Raw genomic sequence first — 14,638 nt, forward strand, 5'->3', positions numbered from 1 at the left:
CTCTATCCCCGTCTCTCTCTCTCTATCCCCGTCTCTCTCTCTATCCCCGTCTCTCTCTCTCTATCCCCGTCTCTCTCTCTCTCTATCCCTCTCTCTCTCTCTATCCCTCTCTCTCTCTCTCTCTCTATCCCCTCTCTCTCTCTCTCTCTCTCTCTCTCTATTGCTCTCTCTCTCTCTCTCTATCCCTCTCTCTCTCTCTATCCCTCTCTCTCTCTCTCTATCCCGTCTCTCTCTCTCTCTCTCTCTCTCTCTCTCTCTATCCCCGTCTCTCTCTCTCTCTCTATCCCCCTCTCTCTCTATCCCTCTCTCTCTCTCTCTCTCTCTATCCCACTCGCTCTCTCTATCCCTCTCTCTGTCTCTCTCTCTCTCTCTCTCTCTCTCCTCTCTCTCTCTCTCTCTCTCCTCTCTCTCTCTCTCTCTCTCTCTCTCTCTCTCTCTCTCTCAGCTGCAGTCTGCGGGCCGGGTACTGCAGGTGACCCAGGCCAGACTAGAGGATTCTGGGAGGTACTCCTGCGTGGCACCAACGCCGCCGGAGAGGTCCAACAACATCTACGTCTGAGTGTCCATGGTAACCATAGACACATCCCTCCTCTCTCTCGGTGTGTCCATGGTAACCATAGACACACCCCTCCTCTCTCTCTGTCGGCCTCAGTCTCCTGTTTCTTAAAGCTGCAGTAGGAAATATCTCAGTGTTGGAAAGAGAGAGCAGAAAAATGTGAGAAAAGATGTGAAAAGCCAACATCCCAGAGTCTGTCCCCGCCCGCTGCTCCCTCACTAAGTTGTTCCACCATTGAGACGTGTTGCATTTCAAGGGCCTGTGATTGACAGGCCATAAGGCCAACCCGAGTGTATCAAGGAAGAAAAGCCCAGATTGGTCAGAAATGCACCAGGTGTGGTCTACAAACTGTCAACTCAAAGAAGATATGCTCCCAGTGCATCCCGCTGCCTCATCGCTGACGGGTTGCTGGTAGCTCTTCAGTCTCGCCTCCAGCACCGTGGGTCTCCAAAGTGCCTCTCTTCTCCGTGTTGTCCACGCTGCATCCCTCTGTACCGCGATGCCCAGACTGACCAACCAGAGGGGAACGTGGGATCCTACCTGGGCTACACTGTGTGAACGCATGTTCTGTTTGATTTGTTTTCCCATCAGAGCCCCCCAGTATTCCCTACTCTGGAGAAGTCATCAACCAGACCATCTTGTCTGGCTTCTCAACACAGCTGGAATGCAAGGCCACCGGCAGCCCTGTCCCCGGTAAGGCTGGTCTCAGATCAGCGATGGATTCAGAGTTTACCTCTTCCCACTGACCAACCGAACAGAGACGAGACATTGGTGTAGACTTGTTCCACTCTACTATTCAATGTTCTACTCTACTATTCAATGTTCTACTCTACTATTCAATGTTCAACTCGTGTGATTTACTTCGACATTTACTAGGAGTGACCTCAAATCTTCGAAAATTCAAACCCATATAGTCTGTGATAGTTGAATGGTCATCATACTTATTGACTATACATTTGACTAAATTATTTATCATATATTCTGTTGAATACATAATGCATACATGATACCTCAACCCTTGCATTGTCCTGTATAATAAAAGGTTGAATTACAGCTAGAGGAAGTCAATAATCAAACACTGACACTCTTATTGGTTGAATGTTAGAAGGTGATGTTCTACCATTGAACCATAAGTCCTTGTGTCTGCGCGTCGTCAGCGATCACGTGGTACAAAGATGGCCGCCCGCTGAGCGCCGCGGGCGGGGCGGTGGCCCTGCTGCGGCGCGGCGCCGTGCTGGAGGTCGACCGTGCCCGCGTGACGGACGCCGGCCTGTACCGCTGCGTGGCCGCCAACGTGGCCGGGAGCGCCGAGGCCTCCACCCGCCTGCACGTCCACGGTGAGTTGACCCTTAGTCGACGCTGAGGGGTTCGTAGTGTTCACGCATTAAGGCCACTTAGTCAACGTAGGGTTTAAGGCTTTGGTGTTAAAGGGGGGGGCCTCGACTCGCTCTGGTAAGGGAGCAAGTGGAGGACGTGGGGGCCCTGACAGAGGTTTTTATTGAATAAAATGATGTGATATACACACCCTGACCCTGTCCCCCCCCTGCCCGCCCCAGTTCCCCCGGTGATCTCCAGCCGCGGCGGCACGGTGACGGTGGTGGTGAACGAGGCGGCCCGGCTGGACTGCGAGGCCACCGGCCTGCCCCCGCCCAGCCTCACCTGGCTCAAAGATGGCCGCCCCGTCGCCAGCGTGTCAGATGGCATCCAGGCACGTCCCATGATGCATCACCCTGCACACACACACAGACTGACAAGACAACAATATGCTTCTTGATTTAAACTGACTATTACCAGACTGGGTAGTCATTGCGGCGGTGGTGATATATCTGTCTTTCTGTGCGTCTGCACGTGTCAGGATAGACGTGGTGAGGGTTTCTGGGTTTGATCCCCAATGTTTTGAGCAGGATGCCCCTCAGTCTAGGCCCCTGCTCCTCCTGTGTGTTCAGAGCGCTGTGGCTGAAGCCGTTACAGTGAGGCTGGGGCTCTGGCCCTGGCCCCAGCCTCACTATAACGAGTGGTTCTTCGTGTGCGTGCTGTGCTCTCTGCAGGTGTTGTCCGGCGGCCGGCAGCTGTCCCTGACCAGCTCCCAGGTCAGCGATACGGGCTCCTACACCTGTGTGGCCGTCAACTCTGGGGGGGAGCAGCAGCGAGAGTACGACCTGAGAGTATACGGTGAGCACTGAGCTGCTTCAGTGCACTGTTGAGCTGTTTGCACTGACTTATTATTATTATTATGATTATATCCTTTATTTAACCAGGTTGAGTCTCATTGAGATTAAAATCTCTTTTACAAGAGAGACCTAGCCAAGATGGACAGCAGTACACAGTTGCAACATAAAACACAAGACAAAGTACAAGTTCAATACTAAGTGCAATAGGAATAATACATTTAGATCGTTGACTAAAACATTTGCATTTTCCAATGGAGTCCGACATCAAACTCTTTACAACAGCTTTAAATTCACTGAGAGTAACTAGGTCTTGCAGCTTGAGCTGCTTCTGCAGGTTATTCCAGGAAGATGGTCCAAAAACCTTGAAGGCCTTTTTTCCCAGTTCTGTCCGCGCTTCAGCAACACTCATAAGGACCATGTCCTGAGACAGTAACCCATGGGGGACATGTTTCCGTGCAGTCACAAATAACAGGGGAGCTTACCTAAAATTGCCTTGTGATAAAAACATACCAGTGTCTAAGACGTCGCATAGACAGAGAAGGCCAGTTAACTTTTGAGTACGACGTACAGCGGTGAGATAAGGCTCTGCTGTTTGTAATAAACCTCAAGGCTCCATGATACACAGTTTCCAACATATGTATACAGTGTGCTGATGCATTAATGTACAACAGATCACCATAATCAAGAACCGGCAAGAAGGTAGCTTCGACAAGACGTCGTCTGGCCTCAAGAGAAAAACATGATTTGTTCCTAAAGTAAAAACCTACCTTTAGTTTCAGCTTTTTCCCCAGACCGTTGACTGTTCACCAGTCAACACTCAGTCCTCCTGTACTACGGGAGGAATGACTGTTCATCAGTAAACACTCAATCCTCCTGTACTACTGGAGGGCTTTATTGTTCTGTATTTGACTCAATCTGGGATTTTTATATGACATTCCTGCTCTCTGGATAGCTTTTATTCAATGCTGTTAATGGCATTCCCCCTGGTACATATAAAAGGGGCTTATGCTCAAAGGAAGTTGAAAAACACATTTTCCAAGAGATGCATGTGGTGAAGTATCATTGAGACAAAGTTTGTAATTTGTAGAATCCCCTCCCTGCCTTACTCATGTAGCTGAAGTAGACATCAAACTGCTGGTCATGCCAGAGATAATTCCGTTCAATTGGACAGATCTTTATTTGTTCTCGTCTAGAGGGATTTTTTGCATGGGATAGCTTAATGAAGGGAAACCTCAAAGTGGATGTGCATGTTATTTTTGGCGTGTGTGTGTGTGTGTGTGTGTGTGTGTGTGTGTGTGTGTGTGTGTGTGTGTGTGTGTGTGTGTGTGTGTGTGTGTGTGTGTGTGTGTGTGTGTGTGTGTGTGTGTGTGTGTGTGCGTGCGTGCGTGTGTGTGTGGTCCTTATGTATGCGAGTGCGTGGTGTGTGTCTGCGTGTGTGTGTGCGTCCTAATGCTCCTCCACAATGATCAGGAGATGCTTGTGCCAGGTAACTAACTAGAGTTGTGTAATTGCTACCATCTCCATGAGCTTCCTGCTCTCTGACCCGATCCGGGCTCAGACGTCTGCCTGAATGTAATTTAGGGTAAGTGGTTGGGCTGGCTCTTTTCTAGAACCGATTCACCAGGTCGTAGAAAACAACCTGATTAAAACCTCAGCAAAAAGGAGACCCTAATCCATGAGATTAGTCTGCATGGGAGACCGACGCCACTGTGGGTCAACATGGAGTTTCTTTGTGCTTTTGAAACTGGGCCTCTTTCGTAAAATCAAAATAAAGCGTGGTTCTTCTGATGTTCCTGAAGTGCTTGAAATTCAATATTTAAATGTGGGCATTTGTGTCTGTGTTGGTTTCAGAAAACTTTGTGGGGGAAATCCCAGCATTGGTATGAGGAAATGAGGTTGTAGGAACCCCTTCTGCTTGGGATCAGTCCTTTAGATTGACTCTGAGTGGCTGCAGCCTGTCACATGACCAGTCCTTTAGATGGGCTCTGAGTGGCTGCAGGCTGTCACATGACCAGTCCTTTAGATGGGCTCTGAGTGGGTGCAGCCTGTCACATGACCAGTCCTGTAGATGGGCTCTGACTGGCTGCAGCCTGTCACATGATCTGTCCTTTAGATGGGCTCTGAGTGGCTGCAGGCTGTCACATGACCAGTCCTTTAGATGGGCTCTGAGTGGCTGCAGGCTGTCACATGACCAGTCCTTTAGATGGGCTCTGAGTGGCTGCAGGCTGTCACATGATCAGTCCTTTAGATGGGCTCTGAGTGGCTGGAGGCTGTCACATGACCAGTTCTTTAGATGGGCTCTGAGTGGCTGCAGGCTGTCACATGACCAGTCCTTTAGATGGGCTCTGAGTGGCTGGAGGCTGTCACATGACCAGTCCTTGAGATGGGCTCTGAGTGGCTGCAGGCGGTCACATGATCCTTTAGATGGGCTCTGAGTGGCTGCAGGCTGTCACATGATCAGGCCGTTTCTAGGGTAACATGGCCTCTCTCCTCCATGCCGCAGTGCCCCCTAACATCAGCGGGGAGGAGGCCAACGCCACCGTGATGCTGGGAGGTCCCGTGGAGCTGCTCTGCCAGAGCGACGCCATCCCCCCGCCCACGCTGTCATGGCGCAAAGATGGCCGCCCGCTCTTCAGGAAACCAGGACTCAGCGTCTCAGAGAACGGGAGGGTCCTTAAGGTATAGCCAGGATTCATTTAGCATTCATAACTAGTACTCATTAGAATTTATGTAATAAACTCATAATAACATGTACGCTGTGAGGTTTAATCAGTGGATTCAAATGTACCCTAAACCCCCGCTAAATGAGTGTTGGTGTTGGCGTGTGGCTGCAGATCGGCAGCTCCCAGGTGCAGGACTCCGGCCGCTACACCTGTCAGGCCACCAACGTCGCCGGCAAGACGGAGAAGAACTACAACCTCAACGTCTGGGGTGAGTTCCCCCCGCCAACACAGCCATATGGTTCTGTTTCTAGTTCAATCGTGTACTTGATGGTCCTGAAGGTTCCATTTCAGAGCTTCTATTTGAGTGTCATTTGTTAGAAATGCCATAGCCGTCCATCTACTATTGGTGAATGAAATGCAATCAAGACCAATCAGGGCTTCTCTTCCGTGATTGGTACTTTGCATCCGTCCTGCCTGGATACGGGTGTGTAGATAGAAACATTAAAGACTGTTGAAGAAACATAAGGAGGAACATAGATGGAGTTTTCTTTTTCTTCGTTCTTAAGTTACAAAATCTTGCTTTAATGCCCTGTCTTGAAAACCAAAATAGAAATCCAAAAAGGGCCAATTTAAAGTGCAGTAATTGTTCAATTTGCTTCCCTAATTGAGACGCTGTATAGTAATGGGAGCTCGCCCCCTGTGGGCGCCTTGTGGTCATTACAGTGTCTCCCAGTATCCGGGCCTCGGAGGGCGTCACTCCGCTGACGGGGGTCGAGGGGAGTCTGATCACTCTGGTGTGCGAGTCCAGTGGGATCCCCCCCCCCAGCCTCGCCTGGAGGAAGAACGGTAGGAGCTGCAGTGAGCAGGGCTGTCTGAATGTTTCATAGCAACATGAGGAAAGAGATAGAAATCGACCGGAGAGAGATGAACCATTTCTCTGTTTAACTCCCTCTGTAGATATAGGGATAGAGAAGAGAGAAAGTGGGAGAAAACAGAGGAAGGAACCTTTTGAAAAAGAGGGGATGGGAGGGAGAGAAAGGCTCAAAATGAGAATTTATGAACTCCATTTAGCCCACAATCAGGAAGGGAAACCGGATCAAAGGAAATTGAAAAAGAAGAGATTGGGTTCCTAACTTAAGCACACGGCACCCTGTTGATTGAATACATTTGAAATGTTCTCCTCTCTGCTGGGTCTCAGGAGCTGAGCTAAAGGCGGACTCCCGGGTCAGGGTTCTGTCGGGGGGGCGCCAGCTGCAGATCTCCCGGGCTGAGAGGGACGACACCGCCTCCTACACCTGCACCGCCACCAGCTCCGCCGGCACCGCCTCCAAGGAGTACAGCCTCCAGGTCTACGGTACGTCACCACCATCACACTGAGTCCAGTATCACCTGGGTTCACCAGGATAACGGAGGCTTTTCCTCGGCTTCAACTCCAAACCTAAAGGTTGGGGGTTCTATGCTCACTGTCCACATCCTTCAGCCAAATGCTTAACCCCTACTGAATGGAATCCATCTCAATTCACTGCAAGTCGCTCTAGAACAACATGTTAATAAAGGCCCATTCCAGAGGATGGATGATGAAGGATGTGTTGAGATGTACAACGGCTCCTAGCGACTGCATTCCGTTGACCAATGAATGAGCCTGATCGATCCCGGGCGGCGTGTCCATCACTCACTCCCCTTCTCTCACTCCAGTCCGCCCTTCCATCAAACACAGCGTGGGCGGGGCCGGGGACGTGGGCGGGGCCGGGGACGTGACCGTGACCAGGGGCGGCGACGTCAGCCTGCGGTGCGACGCCGACGGCGTGCCCCGCCCAGCGGTGACCTGGCTGAAGGACGGCCGGCCAATCACGGGCCAGCTCGGGGCGGTGGTCCTGGACGAGGGGAGGCTGCTGCAGATCACCGACGCCAAAGTGTCGGACACGGGGCGCTACAGCTGCGTGGCGGTCAATGTGGCGGGACAGGCGGACAGCCGGCACGACGTCAGCGTCCACGGTGAGACACGCTGACATGTAGTACAGTACTGTAGTACTGTACTACATGTACTGTACTGTACATATAGACATACACGTATAGACATATATATAGTACTCTACTGCAGTCCAGCGGTCTGCTGGAGAAACAGAGTAGATGAATGGTTCATCAGTTATTGTCAGAACACAGCCAGACGTGTGGTGACCCCCCACCCCTCCTGTGTGCTCCAGTTCCCCCCAGCATCGCGGGGCAGCTGGTGGTCCCGGAGAACGTGAGCGTGCTGGTGAAGAACCCCCTGGCCCTCACCTGCGAGGCCTCCGGCATCCCCCTTCCCGCCATCACCTGGTTGAAGGACCAACAGCCAATCACAGCCTCCAGCTCGGTGCGCATCCTCTCCGGTGAGCGGACATTTTGGGCGTTTTTATTTTATTTACATTTCCAAGGATGAATATACAGTAACCTGCTGTGTTAGTAGCGTGACGTCATCGACTACAGCCGGCTGGTAGAACGGTGAAACCAACGGCACAGGAGTGTGTCTAAAAAAACAATAGTTCAAAAGAAAACACTAAACACTAGTAGCATGTGGTACATCCTGGGGTCCATACTGTACTGTAGCATATGGTACATCCTGGGGTCCATACTGTACTGTAGCATATGGTACATCCTGGGGTCCATACTGTACTGTAGCATGTGGTACATCCTGGGGTCCATACTGTACTGTAGCATGTGGTACATCCTGGGGTCCATACTGTACTGTAGCATGTGGTACATCCTGGGGTCCATACTGTACTGTAGCATGTGGTACATCCTGGGGTCCATACTGTACTGTAGCATGTGGTACATCCTGGGGTCCATACTGTACTGTAGCATGTGGTACATCCTGGGGTCCATACTGTACTGTAGCATGTGGTACATCCTGGGGTCCATACTGTACTGTAGCATGTGGTACATCCTGGGGTCCATACTGTAGCATGTGGTACATCCTGGGGTCCATACTGGACTGTAGCATGTGGTACATCCTGGGGTCCATACTGTACATACTGTAGCATGTGGTACATCCTGGGGTCCATACTGTACTGTAGCATGTGGTACATCCTGGGGTCCATACTGTACATACTGTAGCATGTGGTACATCCTGGGGTCCATACTGTACATACTGTAGCATGTGGTACATCTCTTTAGGATGCAGCTCTGTTGTAAAACGTGTTGCATGTGAATCCAGCCTGTATAAATACAAATGCCCTTGCTGTAAATGTAAATGTAGAAAGATGCTGATGTATTTTATTTGGTATAGTAGAACAAAAAGAACGTATTGTTTTTCTGGCTTAAAGAGCAAGTGAAGTGAGGAAGGAGTGAAGTGCTGAAGAGGCAGATCCATGGTTCTCACAGAGCTAACAGGAACCGGCCACGGCCCAAAGGCCAAGCATGCCTCATACATCACCTCAATGAGATGTAACAGGATCAGTGGGACGGGGGGCCAAAGCTAAGAGCTTAGCATACCAGTCCGGGGCCAAAAAACACAGTTTCACAAGAGAAGAACCATTGTTGATGATGTATTTTTTCTTCATATTTCAAGGTTTAGAGTGTTCTTCCAAACAAAACAGTGAACTGTTAGAGTCTTTGAGTCTTATAATACTGTCTAGTTTTCGATCTGTGTGGGCTAGGTTAATATTGAAATCATTTTTCTACCTAAAGTAACTGTCTGAAGGCAGGGTACTTCACAGTCCAGAGATACAGTTTTATCTTTCACAAATATAAAACCTTAGTTTCCATTATGAGCAGTGCAATTCAAATGTGCGTCTGTAATGGACAACAGACCCATTCACAGAGGCTTCATCGTTTGATGAACCCAGTTTTCAATCAGTACAGCTCGATTAGAGAAGATAACATATTGACCATGGACCATGTGCCAACAAATATCTTTGTTGGCAAAAGTTGTTAGCTTAGGGGTGACTCTTGGACCTTCGGTTGAGACACACTCACTCAGCATTGTTTTTCTCTAAAAGAAAGATGGATTGTCTTGTTGAAAACCTGTTGATCATTTGTACAGCTGTTAGCTTGAGTGTTCACACAATCTTCTTAAGCGGACTGAAGTGCAAAAAGCAGTCATGAATTAATGATGGGAACTGGAGCATCGTTCTGCTGTGGGAAAGTATTCTCTGTTCCCACATGATGGACGCCTCCTTCTCCACTCTGAAGGGATAATGCTCACTTTGTGTTCACCGGCTTAACTGATGTGTCTGATCCCCAGGGGGGCGGAGCCTGCGCCTGACGCACGCCGCAGTGGAGGATGCTGGGAGATACACGTGTGTGGTCACCAACAGCGCTGGAGAGGAGAGGAAGACCTTTGACCTCGACGTTCTCGGTACATGATGAACAAAACGCTACAGAAGCAGATTGATGGCATTCCTCTGTATGTTAACGTTTGAATCCTTCTGCTCCAGTCCCACCCAGCATTGTGCATGAGGGCACTCTGGTGGATACCAAGGTGAAGGAGAAACACAACATCACCCTCTCCTGTGAGGCTGCTGGTGAGTTCCACCCTCACATCCTGAATCACATTCTCTACACAGCGGCCAGAAAAGTCATATTTTGACAAAAGATGTATCAACAGTCATAATATTAAACCCAGAGCTTTGGTTACCTCTTTGTACTCTCTTAAGCTTTTTCTGAACTCGCCCTCACCCTACCCTGTGCCCGTTGCCCAGGTAACCCCGTCCCGGAGCTCCGCTGGCAGAAGGACGGCCGGCCTCTGCTGCCAGACGGGCGCCACCAGGTGCTGTCCTACGGCCGCCGGCTGCACATCTCCGGGGCGGCCGTGTCCGACACCGGCCGCTACAGCTGCCTGGCGTCCAACAGCGCGGGGGAGCGCAGCCGACACATCAACATCAACGTCCTGGGTACACACACACACACACACACACACACACACACACACACACACACACACACCCTTCCCCCGAGAGATACACCAAACATAGATTCTAAGTGCTGTGAGTCTGAATCATGCTGCCCTCTGGTTTATTGATTCTAACATATTACCACCAAATACTACCAGCCCCCCCCCCCCCCCCCCCCCCCCCCCCCCCATAAAAACACTCCACGCTGGACGTATCAGGATGAATCCAGAGTAAAAAGTGGAGCCTCTGATTTAGAGTGGGTTCAACTCCATGCTCTCCGCAGACACACAGCAGGGGTCTGATTAGATGGTTGTGCTCTTCCTGTTCGGCCCCCCAGTGTCTCCCACCATCGCTGGCTCGGGCCCCGAGGGCTCTGCCGAGGAGGTGACCGTCACCCTTAGCAACCCCACCTCCCTGTCGTGCGAGGTGCAGTCGTACCCGGCCGCCCTCGTCACCTGGCTGAAGGACGGCCGCCCCTTCCAGTCCGGCCACAGCCTCCGGGTCCTTCCAGGTTAGAGGATGGAGATCATTCTAGAAGATCGTGCGATGCAATGCAGTACAATACAAGGTGTAAGGGGACCCCATGAATAAGGAGGGAATGTTCTCCAACAGGCGGGCGGACGCTGCAGATCCTGAGCGCTACAGAGAAGGATGCTGGGAGATACACGTGTGTCGCCACCAATGAGGCCGGAGAGACGCTGAAGAACTACGAGGTCAAGGTCTTTGGTGAGCTGCTTCACAAACACACAACGCACAACACGGCTCACAGCACCTTCTACGCAAACACACACAACACGGCTCATGTGTTTAACATGAGAGAGGCCTCTACTCACCAGTATATGGGGGGGGTTTGAGGGGCGGTCCTCCTAAATCATATTGATACATTATAGATTGAATTGGGAATTCGATTGCTGTTGATTGCCAATCCAATTCGGTAAAGGCAAACTGAGTGTTTTTGTTGTTTGGAGCCAGTCCCGCCTCAGATCAACAAGAACGACATCCCGGGGGAGGGGGTGAACCCCAAGGAGCTGAAGGTGAAGGTCAACCACAGCCTGACCCTGCACTGTGAGGCCCAGGCCTTCCCCACGCCGGCGCTGCAGTGGTACAAGAACGGACAGGTACCCCCCCCGGCAGGCTGCGGGACTCTAACCAGTCCCGGAGCGCTCACTGGGACCTCCTTTGTCCTGTGGTTTTCTGTCAAAATGAAATTAAGATTTCAGAATGCAAACCAAGAATAATCTTCCCTCATACCTTTTACTCCAGTATAATCTCCCCGTGTTGACCCAGTCAGGGCGGCGTTCCCTCTCGCCTCATCCCGCTCATTGTGCTGGTCCTCCGTCAGGTGTTGCGGGCCGATGCCCACGTCAGCATCACGGCTGGGGGTCGGGTGGTGCAGATCCAGCAGGCCCAGGTGGAGGACACCGGCCGGTACACCTGCATCGCCACCAACGTGGCCGGAGAGGACGAGAAGGACTTTGATGTAAATATACAAGGTGAACTGATACCTAACGACACTGGGCTGATACCTAACGACACTGGGCTGATACCTAACGACACTGGGCTGATACTGGGCTGATACCTAACGACACTGGGCTGATGCCTAACGACACTGGGCTGATACCTAACAATACTGGGCTGATACCTAACGACACTGGGCTGATACTGGGCTGATACCTAACGACACTGGGCTGATACCTAACGACACTGGGCTGATACCTAACGATACTGGGCTGATACCTAACGACACTGGGCTGATACTGGGCTGATACCTAACGACACTGGGCTGATACCTAACGACACTGGGCTGATACTGGGCTGATACCTAACGACACTGGGCTGATACCTAACGACACTGGGCTGATACTGGGCTGATACCTAACGACACTGGGCTGATACCTAACGACACTGGGCTGATACTGGGCTGATACCTAACGACACTGGGCTGATACTGGGCTGATACCTAACGACACTGGGCTGATACCTAACGACACTGGGCTGATACCTAACGACACTGGGCTGATACCTAACGACACTGGGCTGATACCTAACGACACTGGGCTGATACCTAACGACACTGGGCTGATACTGGGCTGATACTTAATGACACTGGGCTGAAAAACAGCTTGTTTCAAATCTTTTATTGAGGATCGATTGCATTGAGATGTAGAATGAAGTAAATCATTTAGTACTAGTAGTAGTAGCAGTACTTCTAAGTCAATACAACACTGAGGTATTCCCAGGAGGCATTCCAATATCCCCCGGATGAAAACCAATCCTTTTCCTTTCTGTTTCCCCCTCAGTGCCGCCGAGTTTCAACAGAGCGGGCGGTACCATCTCTCCCCCCGGCAGCGGGGGCGAGGCCAAGGAGGTGGTCCTCAACAACCCGCTGTCTCTGTACTGTGAGACCAACGCCGTCCCCCCCCCCACCCTCTCCTGGTACAAAGACGGGCGGCCGCTGGCGTCCAACGACAGAGTGCTTATCCTGCCAGGTGAGCACACAGAGAGAGAGGGATGAGGAGATCAGTGGACGACCAGGAAGGACTCCTGAGCCGGGGCGCAGAGGGAGGGACCCCCAGGAGGGACCCCCAGGAGGGACCCCCAGGAGGGGCCCCCAGGAGGGACCCCCCAAGGGAGGGACCCCCAGGAGGGACCCCCAGGGAGGGACCCCCCCAGGGAAGGACCCCCAGGAGGGACCCCCAGGAGGGGCCCCCAGGAGGGACCCCCAGGAGGGACCCCCAGGGAGGGACCCCCAGGGAGGGACCCCCCCAGGGAGGGACCCCCAGGAGGGACCCCCAGGAGGGACCCCCAGGAGGGACCCCCAGGGAGGGACCCCCAGGAGGGACCCCCAGGAGGGGCCCCCAGGGAGGGACCCCCAGGAGGGGCCCCCAGGAGGGGCGCAGAGGGAGGGACCCCCAGGGAGGGACCCCCAGGAGGGACCCCCAGGAGGGACCCCCAGGGAGGGAAGGACCCCCAGGGAGGGACCCCCAGGCAGGGAAGGACCCCCAGGCAGGGAAGGACCCCCAGGGAGGGACCCCCAGGGAGGGACCCCCAGGGAGGGGACACCCCCAGGGAAGGACCCCCAGGGAGGGAGTCCCCAGGGAGGGATCCCCCAGGGAGGGACCCCCAGGGAGGGTCAGCAGGGAGGAGGGGGCCTTAGGGGGCAGACATGATGGTGGCACCGAGCAACGAGTAGAAGGTAGAAATGAGTGAAGTGAATGGTGGCCACTGGTCCGTTGATAGAGTTAAAGTTCAATGAACCTTTGGTGCTCAGGAGGGCGTGTGCTCCAGATCCCGAGAGCCCAAGCCGACGACTCGGGGAGGTACACGTGTGTGGCGGTCAACGAGGCTGGGGAGGACTCCCTTCAGTACGATGTTAGGATCCTACGTAAGTAGAGCCTTCATCAGGACCTTACCTCACCAGTTACCTTAGGACTTCATGAGAATCTAAAAGAGAACAAGCCATTCTAATGTGTGTGTGTGTGTGTGTGTTTATATATTCTTTGTAGTGCCTCCAGTCATAAGGGGAGGGGAAACTGATCTTCCCGATGAGGTCACAGTTCTAGTCAACAAGACCACCCAATTGGAATGCCACGTTGACGGAAGTCCCGCCCCTAAAACAACCTGGCTGAAGGACAGCCAGCCAATCAGTTCCGAGGGCCGCTACAGACTCCTCTCGAACGGCCGCACGCTGCAGGTGGGCTGAATCAGCACTCTTCTTCATCCAGATCACTCTGATCCTCGTTGGCGGGTTGTTTCTCTATTGCAGCTTTTATCACGTGGAGGATGAGGATCAAAGCCTCTCATGTTCCCCTCGGCCTCCAGCTCTGACCCTCTTTGTGTTTTCCTCAGGTGTTGAATGCACAGGTGTCAGACACGGGCCGCTACGTGTGTGTAGCGGACAACGTAGCGGGCAGCGCAGAGAAGTCCTTCAACGTCAACGTTCACCGTAAGACACAACCAGAAACGGATGCTGTAAAGTCTGTGATGGTTGAATTAGAAACCCAAAATATATTCATTGCAATACTTTCACATTAAACCATTGACAGAACGAAAGCGTATGATAACAGATGTCTGCACCTTTAATCCAACCCCACTACCTGCTGGTCTCCCGGGTAACCCCACTACCTGCCCTGACCCTGGTTACCCCACTACCTGCTCTGCCCTCTGCCCCAGTGCCTCCCAGCATCGTGGGACCCAGCCCTGAGACCCAGACGGTGGTGGTCAACCACTTCATATCGCTGACCTGCGAGGCCTCAGGCTTCCCCCCGCCCTCGCTCAGCTGGCTGAGGGGCCGCGGCCCTGTGGCGCCCCACTCCAACGCGGTCATCATGCCAGGTACTCTCCTGACCCCCCCCTCACAGCACCGCACAGCAG

The 14,638-nt window shown here is 52.5% G+C and overlaps 1 protein-coding gene across 1 annotated transcript in view; it reads left to right on the forward strand.

Moving 5' to 3' along the window:
* Nucleotides 1-14,638, forward strand: part of hmcn1 (hemicentin 1) — a 97,371-nt gene that overhangs the window by 47,851 nt on the left and 34,882 nt on the right. The window contains 24 exon segments of the mRNA XM_079740369.1: nt 446-515; nt 518-568; nt 1,148-1,249; nt 1,714-1,893; nt 2,113-2,264; nt 2,605-2,728; nt 5,231-5,406; nt 5,562-5,658; nt 6,114-6,236; nt 6,589-6,744; nt 7,086-7,385; nt 7,595-7,762; nt 9,616-9,729; nt 9,809-9,895; nt 10,073-10,264; nt 10,602-10,775; nt 10,877-10,990; nt 11,237-11,382; nt 11,607-11,757; nt 12,565-12,753; nt 13,536-13,649; nt 13,771-13,958; nt 14,114-14,210; nt 14,438-14,599. Coding sequence (XP_079596495.1) covers nt 446-515; nt 518-568; nt 1,148-1,249; nt 1,714-1,893; nt 2,113-2,264; nt 2,605-2,728; nt 5,231-5,406; nt 5,562-5,658; nt 6,114-6,236; nt 6,589-6,744; nt 7,086-7,385; nt 7,595-7,762; nt 9,616-9,729; nt 9,809-9,895; nt 10,073-10,264; nt 10,602-10,775; nt 10,877-10,990; nt 11,237-11,382; nt 11,607-11,757; nt 12,565-12,753; nt 13,536-13,649; nt 13,771-13,958; nt 14,114-14,210; nt 14,438-14,599 — 3,427 coding nt within the window.

Source organism: Pollachius pollachius, assembly GCF_949987615.1.
Source record: "Pollachius pollachius genome assembly, chromosome: 7".
Lineage (NCBI taxonomy): Eukaryota > Metazoa > Chordata > Actinopteri > Gadiformes > Gadidae > Pollachius > Pollachius pollachius.